Raw genomic sequence first — 20,380 nt, forward strand, 5'->3', positions numbered from 1 at the left:
TAGGTCAGTAGCGCGCAGGTGGCCTGATTATATGACCGTCTAGATCTAGATCTATAGTTCAAGGTAGATATCTAGCGTTAATTGCGACAGAATGACGTTGTGACAATTAATGTGGCATTATTTGCGAGAGTGAGTCTGGCAAAAAAAAGTAGAGAAAAAAGAAAAACAAACACATATATATGCACTCACACACCCTCTCTCACACACATACAAATATACACATACACTCACACACACACTCACATACACAAATGCACACGCTTTTGTCCTTATACAGGCACGCACGCACACACACACACGCCAAAGTAACAAACACAGTCGCAGCTCTTTTCTTGTTGTTGTTGGCCCTAGTAGTTTTTGTTGCTGTTGTATGCTGCTTTTGTTTTATAATATTTGTTGCCTCAACATTTGGGCTGTTTAGATCTATATATTGTGTACAGATATTTAAGTCAACTCTACTCATGTACAGAAAGTCTTTGTGGATTTTGCAACACACTGTAAGTTGGCCTTCTCAACTGTTTCAGATGATTTCTTCCTTATATTCCTAAAGGCAACAAAATTTTCAACTTTAAATTTAGCAAAAGCCTTCAAATTCGTCTTAAGATTTGAATGCCTGCTCTAGAAAGCCTTCTGTGTCAGGCGGAGATTCTAGATCTAGAGACTACCACGCTGGGAAGTGAAGCGGAAATGGTAGATGTAAATCTAGATAATGTCACAGATTCTAATCATCAACATAAAAGAGCTCTGTGTTCACTCTGTTGCAATTAACGCCGCGTTAGTTGTCACAGCGTCACTCGGTCGCTACACTACCACAGTTCAAATGAAGTACTGTACATGCATGTTCTGATTGAATTGATGTTGTTGAGATTAGCATTAGTGGGCTATGTCATCTGCAGCAAAAAATATGTCCAGTTGACCCCCTAAAGCAGTGCATTTGTTTAGTTTACTTCACATTTTGATGGACTTCTTATTTTAAGGTCTTTTAAAACCATATATATGATTGTGATGTAAACTAATATTAATAATACTTGAAATATTTTTAATATACCCATGTTGATTGTATATTTTATAGTCTAATACAGTGTTTCTGTTTTGTTTCATTGAAGGCGTTGTGGCTTATGTGGAAGTGCGTAGCAGCAATGACAACCGAACATCAGCCATTTGTCAGGAATTGGAGCAGCTTGGCGCACAAGTGGTTTCTAGTTTTACTGATGATGTCACGCACATTGTGTTCAAGGAAGGGATGAAGCGAACATGGAATAAAGCTGTGAGACGAAATATTCCTATGGTCTCAGTGTCTTGGTTGGAAAGGTTGGTAAAGTTCTCCAGTTTTGAAGCTATCTCCCTGTTGTGAGAATGAAAATATCTTCTATGTACATGGCACTGTAGTTGTAGCCAAAAGATGTTTGATTCTAATTTTTTGTAGTACTTAGGCCTATCTAGTTCCAGTTCTAGATGTGGTGTGTCAATTTGTCATGGATATCCATACAAATATCGAAGGCCTACAAATATTGTAGGACTTGAGGAAAATGATTCTAAAATTACATTTGACAGAGTCAGGGAGGTTTTCTGTTTCATATAAATTAACTTTTTCTGACTTTGTGATTAGTCCATTCCTTTTCTTTTGTTGACATAACTTAACGGTGGCCGTGAAAGCTGAAAATGGAGCTCAGTGCTTGCACTTTGTTTCTTGGCTCATATTGAGCTCAGTAAAGTTGAAATTGATTTTTATCTGTTCAGGTACACAGTGTTGTTCTCATCAATCCTAGAAGCACAAATTTTGCAATAAAAATCTATTGGACTATCATATTATAAAAGGTTTTGCTCATCTTGTATTGCATGGTTGTCTAGAATTTTCACTTTATTCAGATCATTTTCATATCAAGCATTTTTTTTTTCTCTCAAGAAATGGACATCCTGACTAAATTATAATGTCAATGGTAAGTGATTTTGGGTAAATTTTTACTTATATGCACCCACACACAGCACTGATTTGAGGGCTAAACTGCCATAATTTTTGCTGCAGAACACACGTATGGCCACTAAAACCCTTGCAAATCAATTGTTTTCAAGTAATATCAATCCTAATTGCCAAAACATCAAATCATGTGAAATGCAGGGGGCATGCCTCCCTGAAACCCCCCAGATTCTTTTTAGGTCAGGGTGGCAGGCCCCCCTGAAACCCCCCATGTTGTTAAAAACAAGTCAAATATTACTACGCCACTTGTCCTAGCTCTGTTTTCAAACATCAATATAACTCAATAACTATTGATTTGCGGCAAAAATGAAGGCCATATTCGTGTTCAGCATGCAAAATACTACTAGAGAAAAAAGCATATGAGACGGGGGCATGAGTTTTAAAAAAAACTGATTTTTAAAGTCAGCAGTTAGTAAGATTTTTATATGATTTTTTGTTCTTATATATTCTTAGCTGCAAACGAAACAATGTGAGAATGCCTGAACAAGACTTTCCTGCTGTTTTGCCAGAGGAGAATAACAGTCCTCTTCCAGTTCTCAAAAGGAATGGAGTGAAGTGGAAGGTGAGGTTTTATATCAGGACACAGACTCTGACTCCCCTACTCTGTTGGGAAAGGAATGATTTGTCACATGACATGGCTGTATTGTTGGCCAGCTGCTCAGATACTAGGCTCCCAATTTTTTATATTTTTTCACTGCAATTTCTAAATCTGTGGTGTCATTTGCATGTGTTTGATGAATATTTTGTTGGAATTCAAATTCTAAATGTTGAAAAAAAAATGAAAAAAAACTTCTATTTAATGAAGGTACAATTGTTTTAAAAAATGAGACAGCTTTTTCCTCTCCCCTATAAGATATTTTTGCTTTCTCGGCTTAAAACAATTAAACTCATTGTTGCATGTGATATTCGTGCTCATGAAACAATAATGGTTAGAGGTTCAAATTCACCCAACAACTTTTTCTATGTATGAAGATGACCAAAAAATACTTTTTTCAACAAAAAAGGGGGGAGGGGGGTCAATTTGTCCAGTGAACTTTCACTTCGTGTTTGTGATGGCTATGTGTCCACCTTAGTGGACATAATGCTTAGAAAGACTTTTCACTTTTGATGAAAGGGATATTGTATGTAAAGAGTAACTGCCCGATCTTCTCAACTTTCTTGACAAAATGAAATGATATGGGTGTGAGATTCAGTGACTCCGTGGTGTGGTCTTAAAATCATGTCCGCTGAAGAGGACAACATGCAACAAAGGGTTTTCAGATTGCTGATGATGCTGATCTGTTTTGGCTTCTTTGCTCCCTTCCTTCTCCTTTGTTACAAATTTATCTGTTTTTGTCTTCTTAGCTCCCTTCCTGCTCCTTTGTCTCAAATTCTTCTGTAATTTGTTTACTTATATTATGCTGCTCTGCAAAAGCTGTTTTTCTGTTGAGATTAAGCTTCTTGTTTAGTGTGTTTTTGCTTACAAGAGTCTACAAAGCAATATAGTATGACCTGTGCATTTGAAAAATTTTCTTAGAGTACTTAGAGTATACCTTTTTTACAGTAAGGAATGTTGACATGAGGAAAGTATACGTTTCTTTCTTAATTTATTACACTTCCACAAAGATTCTATCGAGAATATCATAGACAAATTTAACAATCTTTTTACCCCATTGAAAGGTAAATTATCAGAGCTAGAAAGTATTAACTCTTGCGTAAGTTATTTTTACTTTCCAAATCCTTTTTTTTTTATATTCAGGGATGCCACTTTTCCGCTGCTTTTTTCCAGTATTTCTGGTAGTTTGTCATTTCTTTCTATGTACACCCATTGTTTTTGCTTGTTTGTCATTTCTCTCCATGTACACTCATTGTTTTTTGTTTGTTTGTCATTTCTCTCTTTGTACACCCTTTGGGTTTTAAATTGATATTCATATGTTAGCGACACCGGGGCGCGTGGATTTTCAGCTATTTTCAAAAAAGTTGAGTGGCATCCCTGTTTATTACTTTGGTTTATGTTGGGGTGGTCGATGGCATGGAATTATTTATTTTACTTCTATAATTTATGTATGATCACTTTTCTTTGCTGACCCAGAAAATGAAATCCATGCAACCGAGTGACTTTGATGAAGAACTTGCCCGAAGTGCAGAAAGGGGAGAGAAGCGAAGGAAACGTCTCATGATGGCCAATAGGTTCAAGTTGAGCGATGATTCCACCCCGACAAATTCTCCTGTACCCATCTTGGCTCTGGAGACACAAGCCCGTTCCCCTGTATGTGTTTAACTGTACTGTTATTCTTGGTCCTATGTGGGTGGTTGGCGGGTGCTCTGGTGTGGTTTGCTTCTTCTTCCCTATCAAACTTCTATCGTACTTATCTCCCCTCCTTCTTTTTTGTGTTTGTAACACCTCTAATCTTCGGCACATATATGACCTTATTGTGTTGCAAGTGCCGTAAAACGCTTACTAAAACAAACATACTCTTGGCCCTATCTCTGAGGAGAGGACACATTCTCAGAAAGTTATTTCACACCAAGTCTGTGGGTGGTTGGCGGGTACTATGGTGTGGTTTACTCCTTCTTTCCTATCAAACATCTATCGTCCTGATCTCTCCTCCTCCTTTTTTATGTTTGTTACTCTCTTGTAATACATCTAATCTTCGGCACTTATATGACCTTATTGTGTTGCAAGTGCAGTAAAAGGCTTACTAAAATAAGATCTCTCTTCCTCCTTTTTTATGTTTGTTACTCTCTTGCAGCGCATCTATTCTTCAACACTTATATGACGTTATAGTGTTGCAATTGCCGTAAAACTCTTACTTAAACACCATGTCTGTGTTTGTGTCTTACACTCTTCTCTTTCCTCAAGTGTAGGATCTGAAACTGACATCAGCAATCATGGTTCACCACTCATTTCTGTCCTTGGATATTCTCTATATAGTCTATTTTATATCCTTGTTTCTTCCTGTCTCACATCCGTTCAAATGCTCTGAGTAAGCTACGCTTGATCTACTGCTGTCTCTTTTGTGGCTTTGTAAGAATTTTCTTCGAAACCTCTGACATGCACGCACGTACACTCATGCACACACACACACACACACACACAAACCACTGCATCAAATTTTGAAAATGTTTGCTGCCCCTACAATTTTGTTTATGGACACTAAACAGAGATATTCGACCATCTTTGGAACTTTATCAAGTCTCTCTCTCTCTAAACTCTCTTCACCATTTGTTACTGGTTGAGATAACGAGAACAGCCATTTATGTAGTAACTTGACAAAATAAATCATATGTTGCAAACGAGTACGCTCATGTAACCTTCTGCAGTTGCAAGTGCAATAAATTTGACAGTACAGCAGGTATCAAATTCAGGATATGTTCAACTCTGCATGTAGGTGGAAACAGTATCAGACTAGCTGCTTTGGTTCCAAAGTCACCTGAAGTAAGGGAGTCAGAAACTCACCATTCTGAGAAAATCAAGACTTTGACCGTGATCTTGAAACAGCTGCTGAGTTCAACTATTGACTCGTTTTGTCACGTTGCTATGCGTTTATCATAACAAAATTTTACTGAGAGGTTCATATTGGAATGTGAAATTGATTGGATATCCAAAGGATTTCTGAGGTGATTAATCTGCAGAGGACATTTCCTCTGAGAATGATTGTCTCCTGCAAACGTGAGTGCTGCTTGCCAGCCTTTTTATTTGTTAGCTGTTAGAAATTGAGGCCCCCGCTTTTCTCTCTTTAATCTGTTTCCTATTTTATTTTTCCAGTTTCTGCCTGCTCTGCTGAGACCTACTCTGTCTGGGGGGGGCATTGTCCCTGACACACCTCCCAGCATGAAGGAGAGACTGGAGAGAATGAGGAGAGAACAAAAAGAATGTATGAATAACAAATATATTATATGTGGCATTGTGTTGAAATCGGGCGCTTGTCAAAATAATGAAATAAAAGAAATTGACATTTGTCAGCCATTTTGGCAATTTTTATCTATTTTTAAATTTGTTTTGGGGTCAATATCTAGTATATCCATTTAAAACACATTTCTGTGTGGATTTTACTGAAAGACATTGGTCAAAGCACAAAAGTGTAATTTTGCAATTTCCAAGGACATTGTAACAGCTTTGGAAGTCACCAAACTTTTCTCACTAATTTTACCTCTGACACCAGGTGACCTCCACTGCCTTCAGTTGCAAATATCTCGACTTCTGTGCCAGGAAGATAGGTATTTTTTGTTCAACAAAAGCAAGGCTAATGATCAGGCTTTAAGATTATATCAATTACTCTATGTGCCCATAAATTGACGAGCGCCTGATTGCACCATGTTGTGACACATATTACCACTATATAAGTATTTCACTTGTATCATAATCTGTTAGTATTTCACTTTAATCAACAGTAGGTATTTGGTAAAAAGTCCAGTGGAATCTGCTCAAATAACCACCTGTCCAAGACAGTCTCCAGTACAAACGATCACTTTCCACTTCCCCACTTGCATTTTATCTATATATCATAATGACACTGTCCAAGAGGATCATCTGTCTGAGATTACCACTTTTCTACTCTGTAACAGGTAATTATCTTGGATAGATTTGAATGTATACATATCTCTCTTCAACTTCACGATTCATTCTGTTATTTGTTGTGTTGTATCATCTCCAGCCCTTTCTTCTTTTTTGCTGTGACCTATGACATAAGGTATCTTGTGTTGTTGCACCTTATAGCTCTAGTCATTTTTCCTTTCCTTGCTCAATGATGCGAGTAGTTGGAGGATGTCACCTGTCAGTCCTGCTTCTTTTCTTTCATCTGTTACTACCTATCATATTTTTTTCCTTGTCCAAGATGACCATTATTGTTTCGATGTGCTTCTCTTTTCTCAAAATTAACTCTTATCAACCAGAAATGATTTCATGGATTTTCCTGAACAGCCAGAATTAAATCTGTGCTGTCATTTAATATTCACATTAATTTTTATTTCACGAACTGTATGGATTTAGATCTATCTTGTTCACCATTCCAAAAAGTTAACAATCAGTAACATGAAGAAAGCATGGAAAGAAAGTGAGATTGAATGCAGAAAAGCAGAAGTTTTGTAGAGGGATTTCAGTAACAATTTTGTGTGGGAAAATGACTTCGACTCTAGATCTAAAATTGTGGGTGATACAATTCTCTACCATTTAAAAAATACGCCTTCAAGTTGCAAATTCCCACAAAGAAAAGAGGTGTCATCATGTCTATTTTTAACTTGACTAGTGTTATAAATATGGATTTAGAAGACTAAGTAAAATAGAAATGTGTATTAAATTAAAAATAAGGAAGAGGAAAATGACACGCTCTTTGCCATTCTGTTGGACGGGGGTAAACGAAAAGTGGAACAGCATGGAGTGTGTCGTTCTAGCCGATAGGAGTTAAGAAACTAAACTTATTTCATAATCGTCTCATTTATCGCAAGAAGATGAGCAAATTAGAAACACTGACTTTTGTCTGTGGAAAGTTAGGAACTGGTAAGCCTATCTCAATCTGTAAACTGTATACCAGCAACGAATGGGGGGCATCTATGTACAAAAGCCTCAAATTCAGCTGGTGGCATGACCTGGAGGACAAATGTGAAATAAGTATAGTTGTACACAGACTTGCTTCATGTTGTTACCTCACTGTTTTGTCTGTGTGGGTGGTTGGCGGATGCTCTGGTGTGGTTTGCTTCTTCTTTCCTATCAAACATCTCTCGTCCTTATCTTTCCTCCTTCTTTTATGCGTTTGTTACTCTCTTGTAACACCTCTAATCTTCGGCACTTATTTGACCTTATTGTGTTGCAAGTGCCGTTAAACACTTACTTTAACAAATGTTTCGTCTGTCTCAGTGCTGGGTCTGGACGAGGAATCTCCTACAGCAGCCCCCAGACTCCCGGACAACATGCCATTACAGAGGAAACTTTTTGGTGAGTCCATGCCTGGACAGCTCTTTAACTGCTCACTGCCTTAGAATTACAAAGTTCTGTCTGCTCAGTACCTAGTTTTGAGAAATTTGACACAAAAAATTTTTAGTTTCGCAACATGTCAAGATTTTTCGAATGCAGTTCTGTAGATATCTTGATAGCGACTCCAAATAATCTTACGATTTTGATAGAGTAGAAACAACATTTGGATTCAGAACTCATGGTCTTTATAACTCAAAACGGCCAAAAATGTCAGACAGAACTTTGTAACTCTAAGGTAGCGAGCTGTCTTTTAAGTGTAGCGAGTGGTTGGAGGGCACCATTTGCAGGTCTTACTTCTTTTCTTGCTGTTCCCCTGCTCTACATGACCATGTCGATCAAATAAAATCTATAAAGTGTATGTGTGGTCGTGTACCTCATGTTAGTTACAATTGCTTTAATTTTCTGCTATATTTTTCCAAAAAAGTTTTTTGGTGTAGCTTTTATTTTTAAAGTTTTAGCCCACTTTAAGATTATTTGAGTTATCAGTTTTATCAAATGTGGTCATTGTCATAATAATAAGAGCACTTGCTGTATTACTAATTTCGTGCTTCATTTTCAGTGAATCCCAACTGCAGACCTGCCACTCATCCCGATTTAATCGGGATATCCCGATTTTTTGCTCCAAATTTCAAGCATCCCGATTTCCCCGGTTTCGATTGCCAGTATCCTGATTTTTTGTCGTTGCGTCTATTGCATCCGATTCTTAGAAGAAGAAAAAGTTCTGCAATCTCTCTTGCTTGGAAGCACCGATTGGACTTTTTATCAGCAGGAACTTGGAACGCTATTTTCTAAAGCATCTATGCGGAATCTAGTAGATGACTCACGCACATTATTTCAACTAAAATCGACGTTGTACATGTATCAATTTTGAATTGAGACTTGGATACGCTCAAGATCTACTTTCGCTTTTATAACCCAGAATTCTCAGATGGTGTCCTGAATACAATTATGACATGGGCTAAGAATAATCTATTAGTTGTTCTGCCGTTGCTTTAAAAGCAAGCTTGATCTGAGTGCTGGTTCGTCGGGCCCATCATCAAAACCTGTCAGTGAAACTTTCAAACGCTCATTCGCATCACATGACCTGACCTCGTACGTGTGAGTAGTGCGTGTGTTGGGGACCGTTGGTTGTCAAAGTCAACAAAGTTCATTCACACCGGTCGCATTGGTCGAGGTGTTTTTTGGGACCTAACCAGCGTGGCCGACCGGGGGGGGGGTGTATTTTTTAAAACTTGGGCTTAAAGTGCGTGCCGTGATACAGGTACTAATTGAGGAGAAAGGAATAAGAAAATAAAAACAATAAATGAACAACCTTGGCGCTGTCTTTTCTTCGGGGCGGTGGACGCCTTGAGTGTATATGCGATGGAAGTCAAACGTTACTGTATGAAAACGCAGACTTTTTGCATGAATGAATAGAGTTATGTGCCAGCTATTTTCAAGACTACGAGAGTTTCTGCAACCTGCGCCCCCCCCCCCCCCCCGTCTATCCAACTCCGACTCGAGTACATATACATTGTATATGCTGTCTTTCAGGTTTCTTTCTATTCAGAAGCCCAAACGTGAACTTATCCTTGCAAAAGTTTTGTCTTGCATACTTGCCTCATGAAAGGGAACCAGGACACCCCCCCTCCCCAGTGCCCCTTATCACTGATTTGTCGTTGATCCCGATTTTTTTCACCAGATCCTGATTTTTTTACTCCAAAATCCTGATTTTTAGATTTCATAGAGTTGCAGGTCTGCAACTGTGTTAGAGCAAGACTAGCGAGCAAAGATCATAATCGAACTGAAAGAGAAGGTACAACTTTTCATGTGTTCATTTTTGTTTTTGCAAGACTCTTTTTAGACACAGACAAGGGATTTATTGCAAATCACAAAATCTGATGCACATAATCAATTAATCAATGTTATTGGAAGTACAACTTTTTCCTCTTCCCCCCCCCCCCCCCCCCCCTTTTTTTGAAATTAAAAAAAAATGGAATGTGCATACAATGAGGTTTGCAGAGGTCCAAATGTTTCACCTGTATTCAGTGTTCAAAAGATGTCACAACAGGATTTTTAGCTTTGATATGGACTCCATAAATAATTGATTTTTTTTTTTAATGTTCAATTTTTGTCAATTGTATAACCTGGTTGATTTCTTTCAACTCCACAGGTAAGTTCAGTCGTGATTTTACTAGTACGGAGGCAAGCAGTGATGGGGAAGAAGAAGAGTCGACCAATCGTGTGGTGTCACAGTTGATACAGAGCCTGGAATCTCACAGTGACAGCAGCCCACACTCACAAGGCAGCAGGAAGAACATTCCGGTATCTGTCAGTGCCTCCCCACCCACCAAAACAAATAACACCTCGGTAGCTGTTAGAACCTCTTCTCTAGCCAAAACAAACAGCAGTAAAACTGTCCATGAAGCCCAAAGGAGAGAACCCTTCTATGTTGGGACAGGCATGGCATCGACAGAATCATCAGTTGGAAAAGATAACTATGCTGCACACTCTACTCTATCTGTGCGGGATCATCAAAAGGTGTCGTCAAACTCTAAAGTAAACTGTGTAGAATTGGCCAGTGAGGGTTGTGAAAAGAAAGAAGCTTGTAGAAAAAGTTCTTTGTCATCATCATTGACCAGCAGAAGGAGGAGCGTGAGATTAACACGTGACGATGCAAAAAAATCTGATCTTCAAAACATCTACCAGGATGACAGTAAAAGTTATGACTGCATTAAAGAAGGCAATAGGATTGAAATGTCAAGAAAACGTCGGAGTCTGGCTGCACCATCTTCTATGTCAAATTCTCCGAGTACAGCCAAAGAAAACTGCACGGCTTCCCACCGCCCATCTCGTTCCCCCCTACAGAAGAGTAGCAGGACCAGCACCAGTCCTAGAGTCCTCAGCCCTCTGTCTGATTTGTCCAACACCAGCAACACGTCCATCAAGTCACCACAAGACTTAAGTCAGGGGAAAACCAGTGGCAATAGTGCTAATGCTGAGAAAGAAAAGTCACCCATAAAAGGCAGCTGTGTGCAGCAGAAATTCACCGTGTATGATAAGAAGTTGGCTCCAACGAATCTTGAGCAGAACAGAATTGTTTCTGCTGCTGTGGCTTCTGTTTCCACAAGTGAAGATCTTAACCCAACGAAGTTGGTCAAAAAGAAAAAGAATCTTTTTTCTGAGCCGTCATCATCGTCGTCATTGTTTTGTTTTATTTCCAAGGGCTCACCAGATGCTTCTGCTCCAGCCAGGCCCATGGGAGAATACACCGACTGTGATGGTAAAACCAAACAAAATAAGCATGCCACCAATAGAAAGAGAGGGAGAAAGCGAGATTCAGATGCTGCTTTTCTTTTCAGTGCCTCAGACTCGAACGCGAAAGAGGAGAACAAATTAAACAGGCGAAAGAGTAGAAGACTCAATTCTCCTGTATCAAAGCCAGAAACTAATTTGCATAATAAAATTGACAAAACTCATGAAGAAAAGCCTAAAAAAAGAACTGACCAATCGAGAAACGGGAAATTGTTGCAAGAGTGTTCCAGATCTGAGAGTAGTGGTGTGGACAATTTGTCACTGGGATCTTCCATGTCTGTCCTGTATGGTTCTGATCCGACCCTGACTCAAGTTGAGCGACTTACTGCTTCCAGGAGAAGTATTGATGAGTTCTCCATCTTCAGACAAATCTCAAAAACAAAGAAAGGCAATGGCAAATCAAAAATTCGACGGGAGGGGTTGGTTCATATAGATGAAGAAAACGAATCCTTGTCTGAGAAATGCCAAAACTCCAAAAGGTCTAAATCTGGTCAAATAAAACGCTCAACGAGTGATGGAATAGAAAAGGTAAACGCAGTCCGTAAGTCCGACCCGGGACCTTCTATGGTAGACCAGAGCAGTGGTGAATGTTCAGGAAGGGACAGCGCAAACTCTGTCGCTTCACGTTCTGAAGAACCAACCACAAGCTTGTCTACAAGGAAGTCCCCAGGGACTTTGTCTTCTAAGAAGACTGCTTCCTGGAAAACAATCGCTAAGAAATCTTCTAAAACCAAGTTGTCAGATATTGAGGATATTAACAACAGCAGCATGGGAAAGTCATGTGACGACGAAGTGGAAAAGGAGGCCTCTAGTCAGCTGAGACACGCTCGCTCACTTGTGATGGGCAATGCAGGGACGTTCAGCAGCTCAGGAAACAACTCGCTGGTTGTCACAAGTCTACACAGACAGTAAGTGGCATCTGCTGGATTTCAGTTTTTGTTTTTGTGTATCCTTTATTTTACTTTTCCCTGTCACTAAGCAGCTGTAATCAATTGTTTGTTCTTCTATAAGACTTAAACTAATCATCGTCTCTATGATGTTGCTTTCACTAGTATCCAGAGGCTATAAAGTAACTATGAGTGTAATTACGGTCTTTGTTTGGTTTTTGTTCATCGTACAATACTCTTTTTTTTTTTTTTCGATGATTTGTTTTGCTATGTTGTAACTTTTTTCTGACTCTTCCTGTTAACATGTGAACATTGAGATTTGAGAATTTAAAAAGTGTAATTGATCAATATTTATGCTTATTGCTATTTTTGTAAACAAAGCCATCCTTGCAAATAAAAACTCAAGATGCAAAACTGCTTCTCTGTGACGCAATAGAATGAATCCCACGCTTTCCATCACCTCACATATTATTTTGAGGGTTATTCACAGATGAATAACAATTAGAATTTTTTAAAGACTGGTGGTAAGATGTGTGGCAACCCCTTTCAGATGGGAGAGTTTTTATCTCAGCTTACCAAGAACAAGAACTTCCTTTTCTATCTGGAGTCAATTTTACTTGTTGATACCGCTCAATACTTGATACTGCAGGTGAAGCAAGGGGGCCTCTGGTAGATCTCACTTCTTTTCTCTCCTTTTTTTGTTTCTGTTTGTTACTTTTTTCCTCACAGTAAAAACTTTTTGTGTTGGTGCACTTGTCTTTACTCAAATACTGAAAAGGAGAAAAAAAATGGCAAGACTCGTGTAAAGCAATTGCTCATATTAGTCTGGCTAGGACTTTGCTTTTTTGATTGAGTGTTTTTTTGCTTTTCTTTTTTTTGACGCTAACTATTTTACGTCCTTCTCTTGTTTGTTCAGCGAGCAAGAAGTAGTTTATTCTGTGGTGAAGAAGATGAAAGTATTCCACATGACCAATGACGTACAGGCATCCACATCCCACGTGGTCTGTGGAGAGCCCAGACGTACGCTCAACGTTCTGCGTGCCATTGCCCAAGGCTGCTGGCTGCTCAGAAAGGAGTGGGTGAGTAATTTGGTAGTGTGCTACATTGGATTTTTCCATCCTTATATTACTAGGTTGTTTCATGCAACTTCACAATACTCCCTGCACCAGTTAGTACTTTTACCCTCACGTCATCCTCAGTAATATACAGAGTTGCAACAAGTCGTTGTTTTCTTGGTGGTTTTTTTATATATATATTTTTTTATTTTTTTTATTTTTAATTGCTTGCTATGCATACACTCCTTTTGTCGTTTTCCCAAAACAAGTGCAATTATTAGGCCTAGCATGCTAGGCAAACTCTCTGGATTAAAAAATTCATCTCTGTTTAAGTCTACAAAGGGACAAATGACTTACCCATACGGTTTGTCTTCATGTAAAAAATGCCAAGTGTCACTTTTTACCTTAACAGGTTCTGAGATCCTTAGAGGCAGGAGAGTGGCTTTTTGAGGAAGAGTTTGAGATGGATGAGTTCCCCGCTGCCAAGGTCAGTGTAGTTCTCTAGCAAAATATTCATGTTGCATGGTGTCCGACGCAAATAGACCAAGTCCAAGATTTCCATAAATTTTTCTTTTTTTAGCACCTTTTTCTTCTTTACTGAATCCTTAATTATGTGTAAAAAAATTCACCTAAGTGGACACTTCATGTTCTTCACCTGGTAACTATGCTTTCAGTTTTGCTTCATTTATGCAGGGATTTTTTTTATTGTTTTTTGTTTTTTTAAATTCTATTCTAAAAAGTTTCCTAACTTTGACTTGACTGGTTTGTGCGGGACACCGTCGTTATTTATTACTAACGTTGATCAATTGTTTCTATGTTAATATATTCCCTTTTGCCTCAAACCAGCAATTACTTTGTTCCCCTGTTTTATCATCGTGAATTATTTGATTGACATTACATGTGTATATTATCCTGAAAGATTTTTATTTCTATTGTTGGTTACAGTCTGCCAATTCCAGGCACTACTCTTTTTCTCTCTACAGTTATTTTCCTCTTTCTTATAGTTCTTCTTAAATGTCTATGATTCACTGTGTAAATTTACATCATATTAACATACATGAACAAAAAGCTTAGTACAGTGCTGATATTCTCACAGACATCTTTTTCGAGAAATTTTCTTGAATAACTGGAAGGACAGTTTATTATTATTATTATTATTGTTTATTATTATTTTTCCTTCACATTGTTTCTTTAGAAACTATTATGCATTTTGTTGTGTTTAATTAAAAATAATTCCTGTTGTGTCATGTCTGTGTGTGTCGTTTCAGGAGTCAAGAGTCGCCCGCCAAAGACACGGTGAAGGTTACAAGGTTGATCTTTTCTCTCAAGTGGGCCCCATCTATGTGTCCTCTGCCTGCACACCGTCCAGAAAAGACTTGGTCCAACTGATAAGAATCTGCTCCGGAAATGTAAGGGATGATTCTGTTCTTGCTTAGTTACTGGAGCAATGTCCACAACAGAACATTGTGCAATGTAAAGTCAAATCAGAAAAGGGTCCTCGTAGTTGGAGGGTACCACTTGTAGGTCCCACTTCTTCCCTTTTCCTCTTTTGTTTCGGTCTGTCTGTCTTATTTTAAGAGACTTAAACAGAAGATAAGAACAGGGCATAGAAACCTTGCTTAGAATTTTAAAAACTCAGGCAGGCAGAATGACAAGAGACAGTGTTTATTGCAGAAAGGTTTGAGAAGCAACATCCAACTACCAGTACAGCTATTGATGTGATGAGTGGAACAGTCTGCTATGTATATATGTGAGGCATGGTTGTGAAATCGCGCTCATCAAAATATTGAAATCAAATATAGATCTATATCGTCATATTTTTCTCCAGTTAGAAAATTTTTTCTTTTTTTTGGGGGGGGGGGGTCAACACCTTTTATGTCCATTTTTTAAAAATTGGTTAACGGCACAACAAATGTAAATTTTCCTTTTCCAATGACTCAAGTGTTGGAAATCACCTAGTTTTGGTGGCCATTTTCTCTTAAATTTTACCTCTGAAACCAGGCGACCCTCGCCTCCTTCAACGGCAAATATCTCGACTTCAATTCAATATAGGCGTGTATTTTTTCATCAAAAGATGGTCAAGTGAACAAGTTTTAAGATCATACCAATAACTACAGATGCCCAAAAATTGACGAGCGCCTGATTTTACCTGGTCGTGACACATATAGTAGTGCTCTTATACACATTCTGATAAGCAGCATTTGAGAGAACGGTACTTTATTTCTCAATTGAATGGTGTTCCTGTTTGTTTTTAATGGGTTTGTTTGAGAAAAATTTGACTCTCTCACACACACACACACATACACAGACAACACACACACACATACACAGACAACACACACACACATACACAGACAACACACACACACATACACAGACAACACACACACACATAGACACAAACACACACGCACAGAAAAAAGAGTGAAATAGAGAGAGAAACAAAAATACACAATACGCTCATGTACTCACAATATTATTTGTTTCTTGTTCCTTGTTTCCCGTGTGGGTGGTTGGCAGGTGCTCTGGTGTGGTTTGCTTCTTCTTTCCTATCAAACATCTATTGTCCTGATCTCCCCTTCATCTTTTTTGTGTTTGTTACTTTCTTGTAACAGCTCTAATCTTCTGGCGCTCATATGACCTTATGCAGTTGCGAGCGCCTTAAAACCTCTACTAAAACTAAAAATTGTTTCCCGTGTAGGTGATAGGCTCAGAGCAGAGAGCTGTCGTCCATGTTGGCCTTGAGCTGATTCCTGACAGACAGGTGGTTAGTCCCACCTGGGTTTTAGGTGAGTGTTTGATGAGGTAGACCAAAGTTACTGACCTACTGCCCATCGAGGTGTCTTTTCGTACAAGCGTGAACAACTTCAATCCTTATATCTCACCAGCTAGTGTCCAGACCAAAGTCCCACGTCTGTGTGTTGAAGGGAGTGGACATTCATCCATTTAGTTTGCTTTGCGGCGGCCATAAAATTCCTTCCCTGAAGTTCCATATCTTGGGGCTTGTTCATTCAGGCTATTTTTTTAATTTTTTTTTTTTTTTCAAAAACATTTTGTGTTGAAATGGTTAAATTGATATCATGTTCGTACTCCTGGTCAAATTTTGATATCATGATGTAAAAACATATCTTTGGTCTGAATGCACCCTTAGAGTGAGAACTTGAACAGGTAGGTAATGGGAAAAGACCATGATAATGATAGTATAGGGGTTTCTTTGAGAGCATCCGAGCAGAAGTATGAATGCATTAAAACTTCTACTAAAACTAAACATGGGGACAATTAAGATCATTTAGGAGGCAGGCTTTGACTCCGCCTGTCATGGCCAACCTGGTCTGCAGAGAGGGATACAATGTTCAAGCAAAAAGACAGAGATACTAGATTAAAATTCTCCCATCACTTGTCTTTCTGTAGGCAACAGCAAAGCGCTTACCCGCCCTCTACACTACAAAAGCTGGTTCTCTGAATCAGTAAATTAAACCCACTCACAAGTAGGCATACAGCGCTTGTAATGCTGTCTTTGTATTATATGTCATGTAGTTGAGCTGGTAGACTGGTGTCTGTTGCGTAGCAGTTAGGCGCTCTGCTGTCGCATGCAGGAGACTTCAGTTCGATTCTTGAGTAGGGAGAAATTTTTATAGAGTATCTCAGTATTTCTGTAGGGATATCGTATTTCTCTCAACCCAGAGTAGCCCTGACAGGCAGGAGTGGAAGCTCGTCCCCTAATACTAATAAATGCAGTGTCAGAAGCCCACCTCCTAAATGATCTAAATTCAGGTCAGAATCTGGCCTCCAAGATGATCTAAACTGTATCAATGGGGGCTTAAAAACACAGGCTACATTTTTTTATTTTTTTTTTTATTTTTGATCTGGCATCTTAGTAGATGAGCCCCCTTCCCAATGTCTGCTCCCCAGACTCGATCACACAACTGAGACCGCTGCCCGTGGGTGACTACGTGATAACACCAACCCATTCCCAACGAGAGAGCAGCCCAGAGTTTTAAAAGTTTCTGTTCCTCATCTCAAGACTTCCAAGTAATTATTAAACCTTCAACAAATGAGAGGGTTTGAGTTTGACTGTCCTGTCAGGCGTTGTGACATTTTCTGTATTAGTATTAGCCTTTAATGTGACAAGCTCAGTTGTTTGGTTTTTTTGCAGCTCATCAACCTGGAAAGATTCAGCTGACCTTATCAGTGTTGGTCACAAGAAATATTGCATCCTGTCTTCATGTTGCCTAGATAAGAGCTGTTTAAGTCTTTTGGTAAGACATGGACTGTAAAGGGGAAAAAATGAGGGTTTAATTCCAAGCCAGCTAAGCACATTCTTTCCTTTGGAAATGTGCTCCAGCTTATTTTCCTCCATCCATCCAGCTGCAAATGTGTACTTTGCTACATTATATGTCAATGTTTCCTGTGTGTGCTAAACAAACTAGTCCATGGGGAGGGAGCGTCATAAGTTCAGAAAGATTGTCCAGTTTGCTAGTTGTAGGTGTTCGTTTCTTGTAAATGACAAAGGTGCGTGTATTGCTGAAAAAACAAACCAAAATGCAAAATGAATTGGAATGAATTAGCAGATCAAGCAAGTTCTTAACCCTTGCAACCCCATTTGTGCATATATATATATATATATTTCCTTCACAAAATCTCATTCTCTCAGGCCAGGTCGGAAATATTTCCTTCACATCCAGTCGTGTATTTTTTTTTACTGTAATCTATCCAATTGTCTCTGAAAAATATTCCCCTGCTATGTTCCAAAACTTCAAACAAAAGCAGCATAAAGGTTGGGCTTTTTTTCCCAATGTCAGCAAAAATTTGTAGACATGGTCAGTATTGTCTGGGCCTGAGGAGTCAAGGACTTCAGTATTACCTGGGCCAGAGGGAAGAGACGGCTGAAAATAGCCCTCTGCTTTAAAGGTAAAATGATCAATGAGCCCTTCAGTCTGAGTTAGGGCGTGTACTCCACTGCGAAATCGCTCCCAACTTTATTGTTTTTTCCTCTATCTACCATAACCAGCATTTTGTATGATATTGATACCACCAGCATCTGTTCAGTATTTGATAACGATGTAATTTGTTTTACCCAGTGAAGTGTTCAAAAAGCTGTAAAGGGTGTTTTTTTTACCTCTTACATTGTTGTTCTTTTTTCCTTATTATTTTTAAGTTTAATAACTAGTGGCCATGCTGCATAATACTGGTCAACAGTCTATTTTTCAAATATTTATGATGTTATTCTTTGGGCTTTAGCCTTAAAATGAATGTCTGACATCTGTATACAGCTTACTTAAAGATGATTTCTTTCTTTGTTCTTCCACTACCAGTTAGCACTCCATTGTAAAGTTCTTTATCATATGCAAATTTATTCTCCTACTCCTATACTTCATTTTTTTTTAAATGCTAAAGCGTTTTTGTGTTTGTGGTTAATTATACTTAATTATTTTTATTGTCAATAAGTACTTGATCACTTTTTTAGTGCATGTTCAATACATAATACCTATACTATTTGTACTTATTTTGAAGTGTTTGTTCTATGTGAGTGCACGAGACGAGTTCTTAACAGTAGAGTAAGAGAGAGTGTGAGAGTATAAGTGTGATGGGGAGAGAGAGTATCATGTGTAAGAGAAGGAATGTGCGAGTGCCTGGGTAACGGAGAGAGAGAGCGTGCGAGTGCATAAAAGTATGAGAGAAAGAGAAAGAGAGTAAGTGTAAGGGAGAGGAAGAGTGTGGGTGCATGTGAGACAGAGAAAGAGTGTGTGTGTATCTTATAGAGAGGGGGAGTGTGAGTACTCAGAGGCAGAGTGTGTGTGTGTGTTTGAGGAATGGTGAGTGTGAAGGAGAGAGGAAGAGAATTATTAGGTGGGATATTGGCAAATGCTTGGTTGTGTCTTCATAAATTATGCTTCATCTTTTCAGTTTTGGTTGTAAACACTGAAAAATGCCTAAGGCCACTATGAATTTTTGTCATTATTCTTATACCAGTGAGCTTCTTGTGGGCGCAGGTGAACACCTAATGTGATCTGAATTGTTGTGTGTTATGTAACGATCAATTTCCTGCCTCATTTGTATAGGCAGCCAACCACCGTTTTGTTTTATTTTTCTAGCATATATTATCCTATTAGTATGACTTGCCATTTAATGTTACATTACATATGTATGTATAACAGATCTTTTCTTGTTGAAGATGTCGCACAAATTGTTGCCCATCCTCCTTAACTTAAATGCAGTGGTGAGAAAGATAACTTAACAAGATCTTCACTTACCACAATCTCCGTCTTCTCTTATTTTTTTCATCTCTCACATATGCACGCACGAACACACTCACACATCTACATGCATATATACTACTAGCTGGGCCCCCTTTCGGTGAAAGGAATGATCGGTGCTTTAATATCAAGTAAAAGTCATTCGCCCACTATTTACACTCTACTGGAATGGGGCAATAAATCTTGAGAGGTGCACAAAAATTAGAAGGTCTAAATCTATACTCTCAAAACAAAATGCGCCTCGCGAAATATCACTTCCGGGTTTTCTAAAATTACAGAGACAGAAGCCTCGGCCTACAAAAGCGATCGGCGAAATAAAAAAATTTAGCTTTTTGCAGCAAAACTGTCTCAAAACTGGAAAAAAACAAGGGCGTCATGCTCTGGAGAATATTTTAAAGAATCTTTTGGCGAAAACCGCATGTCGATGGAAGCAGCCATTAAAAAGCCTTTTGAATAGCAAAATTCGGCCACCACAAATAGTTAATAGATACCGTGTGGCCTTATTCACTATGTTCAAAGATAACTTACATAGGCCAGGTGCATGCCTAATAACTGTGTACTTACTTATGCCAGTTCTGCCATTATCTCAGACATTTTTGTGTAAAAATCAAATAAAAGTTTTGCACTTTTTTTTATGCATGGACTGTACACTTGGTTTCTTTGTTCTCATTTGATGTAAAAAAAAATATTTTAATTTCACTATTTCATTGTGCATGTACTGTTTGACTTTATGAACATAAAACGCGTTAATCACAAAAATGAACGCTTTGTTTGGCTGTTCCAGTCATTCAATGGAAACTGAAGTAGCTGAAATTCAATAGATAGTTGTACTGTACTTTATGCTCAGGGATAAACTTCAAAGTGTAACCAGGTTGAGTATTTTGAAATGAAGGGCTATAGTTAACTTGTGGAAAAATCCTTTCTTTTTTTTTACGCAGTAAATGTTCTGTTGGAAT

At 38.6% G+C, this 20,380-nt stretch overlaps 1 protein-coding gene across 1 annotated transcript in view; it reads left to right on the forward strand.

Annotated features, from left to right (window-relative positions):
* LOC106013410 (microcephalin) overlaps window positions 1–19,426 on the forward strand; it is a 21,842-nt gene extending 2,416 nt beyond the window's left edge. Inside the window, exons 2-12 of the mRNA XM_013089082.2 lie at window positions 1,107–1,311; window positions 2,432–2,540; window positions 4,050–4,226; window positions 5,727–5,835; window positions 7,815–7,892; window positions 10,084–12,133; window positions 13,029–13,191; window positions 13,580–13,654; window positions 14,436–14,576; window positions 15,869–15,956; window positions 17,080–19,426. Coding sequence (XP_012944536.2) covers window positions 1,107–1,311; window positions 2,432–2,540; window positions 4,050–4,226; window positions 5,727–5,835; window positions 7,815–7,892; window positions 10,084–12,133; window positions 13,029–13,191; window positions 13,580–13,654; window positions 14,436–14,576; window positions 15,869–15,956; window positions 17,080–17,168 — 3,284 coding nt within the window. The 3' untranslated portion in view covers window positions 17,169–19,426. The remainder of the gene's footprint in view (window positions 1–1,106; window positions 1,312–2,431; window positions 2,541–4,049; window positions 4,227–5,726; window positions 5,836–7,814; window positions 7,893–10,083; window positions 12,134–13,028; window positions 13,192–13,579; window positions 13,655–14,435; window positions 14,577–15,868; window positions 15,957–17,079) is intronic.
* The last annotated feature ends 954 nt before the right edge of the window (window positions 19,427–20,380 follow it).

The sequence above is a fragment of the Aplysia californica genome, unplaced genomic scaffold (genome assembly GCF_000002075.1).
Source record: "Aplysia californica isolate F4 #8 unplaced genomic scaffold, AplCal3.0 scaffold00869, whole genome shotgun sequence".
Taxonomy (NCBI): domain Eukaryota; kingdom Metazoa; phylum Mollusca; class Gastropoda; order Aplysiida; family Aplysiidae; genus Aplysia; species Aplysia californica.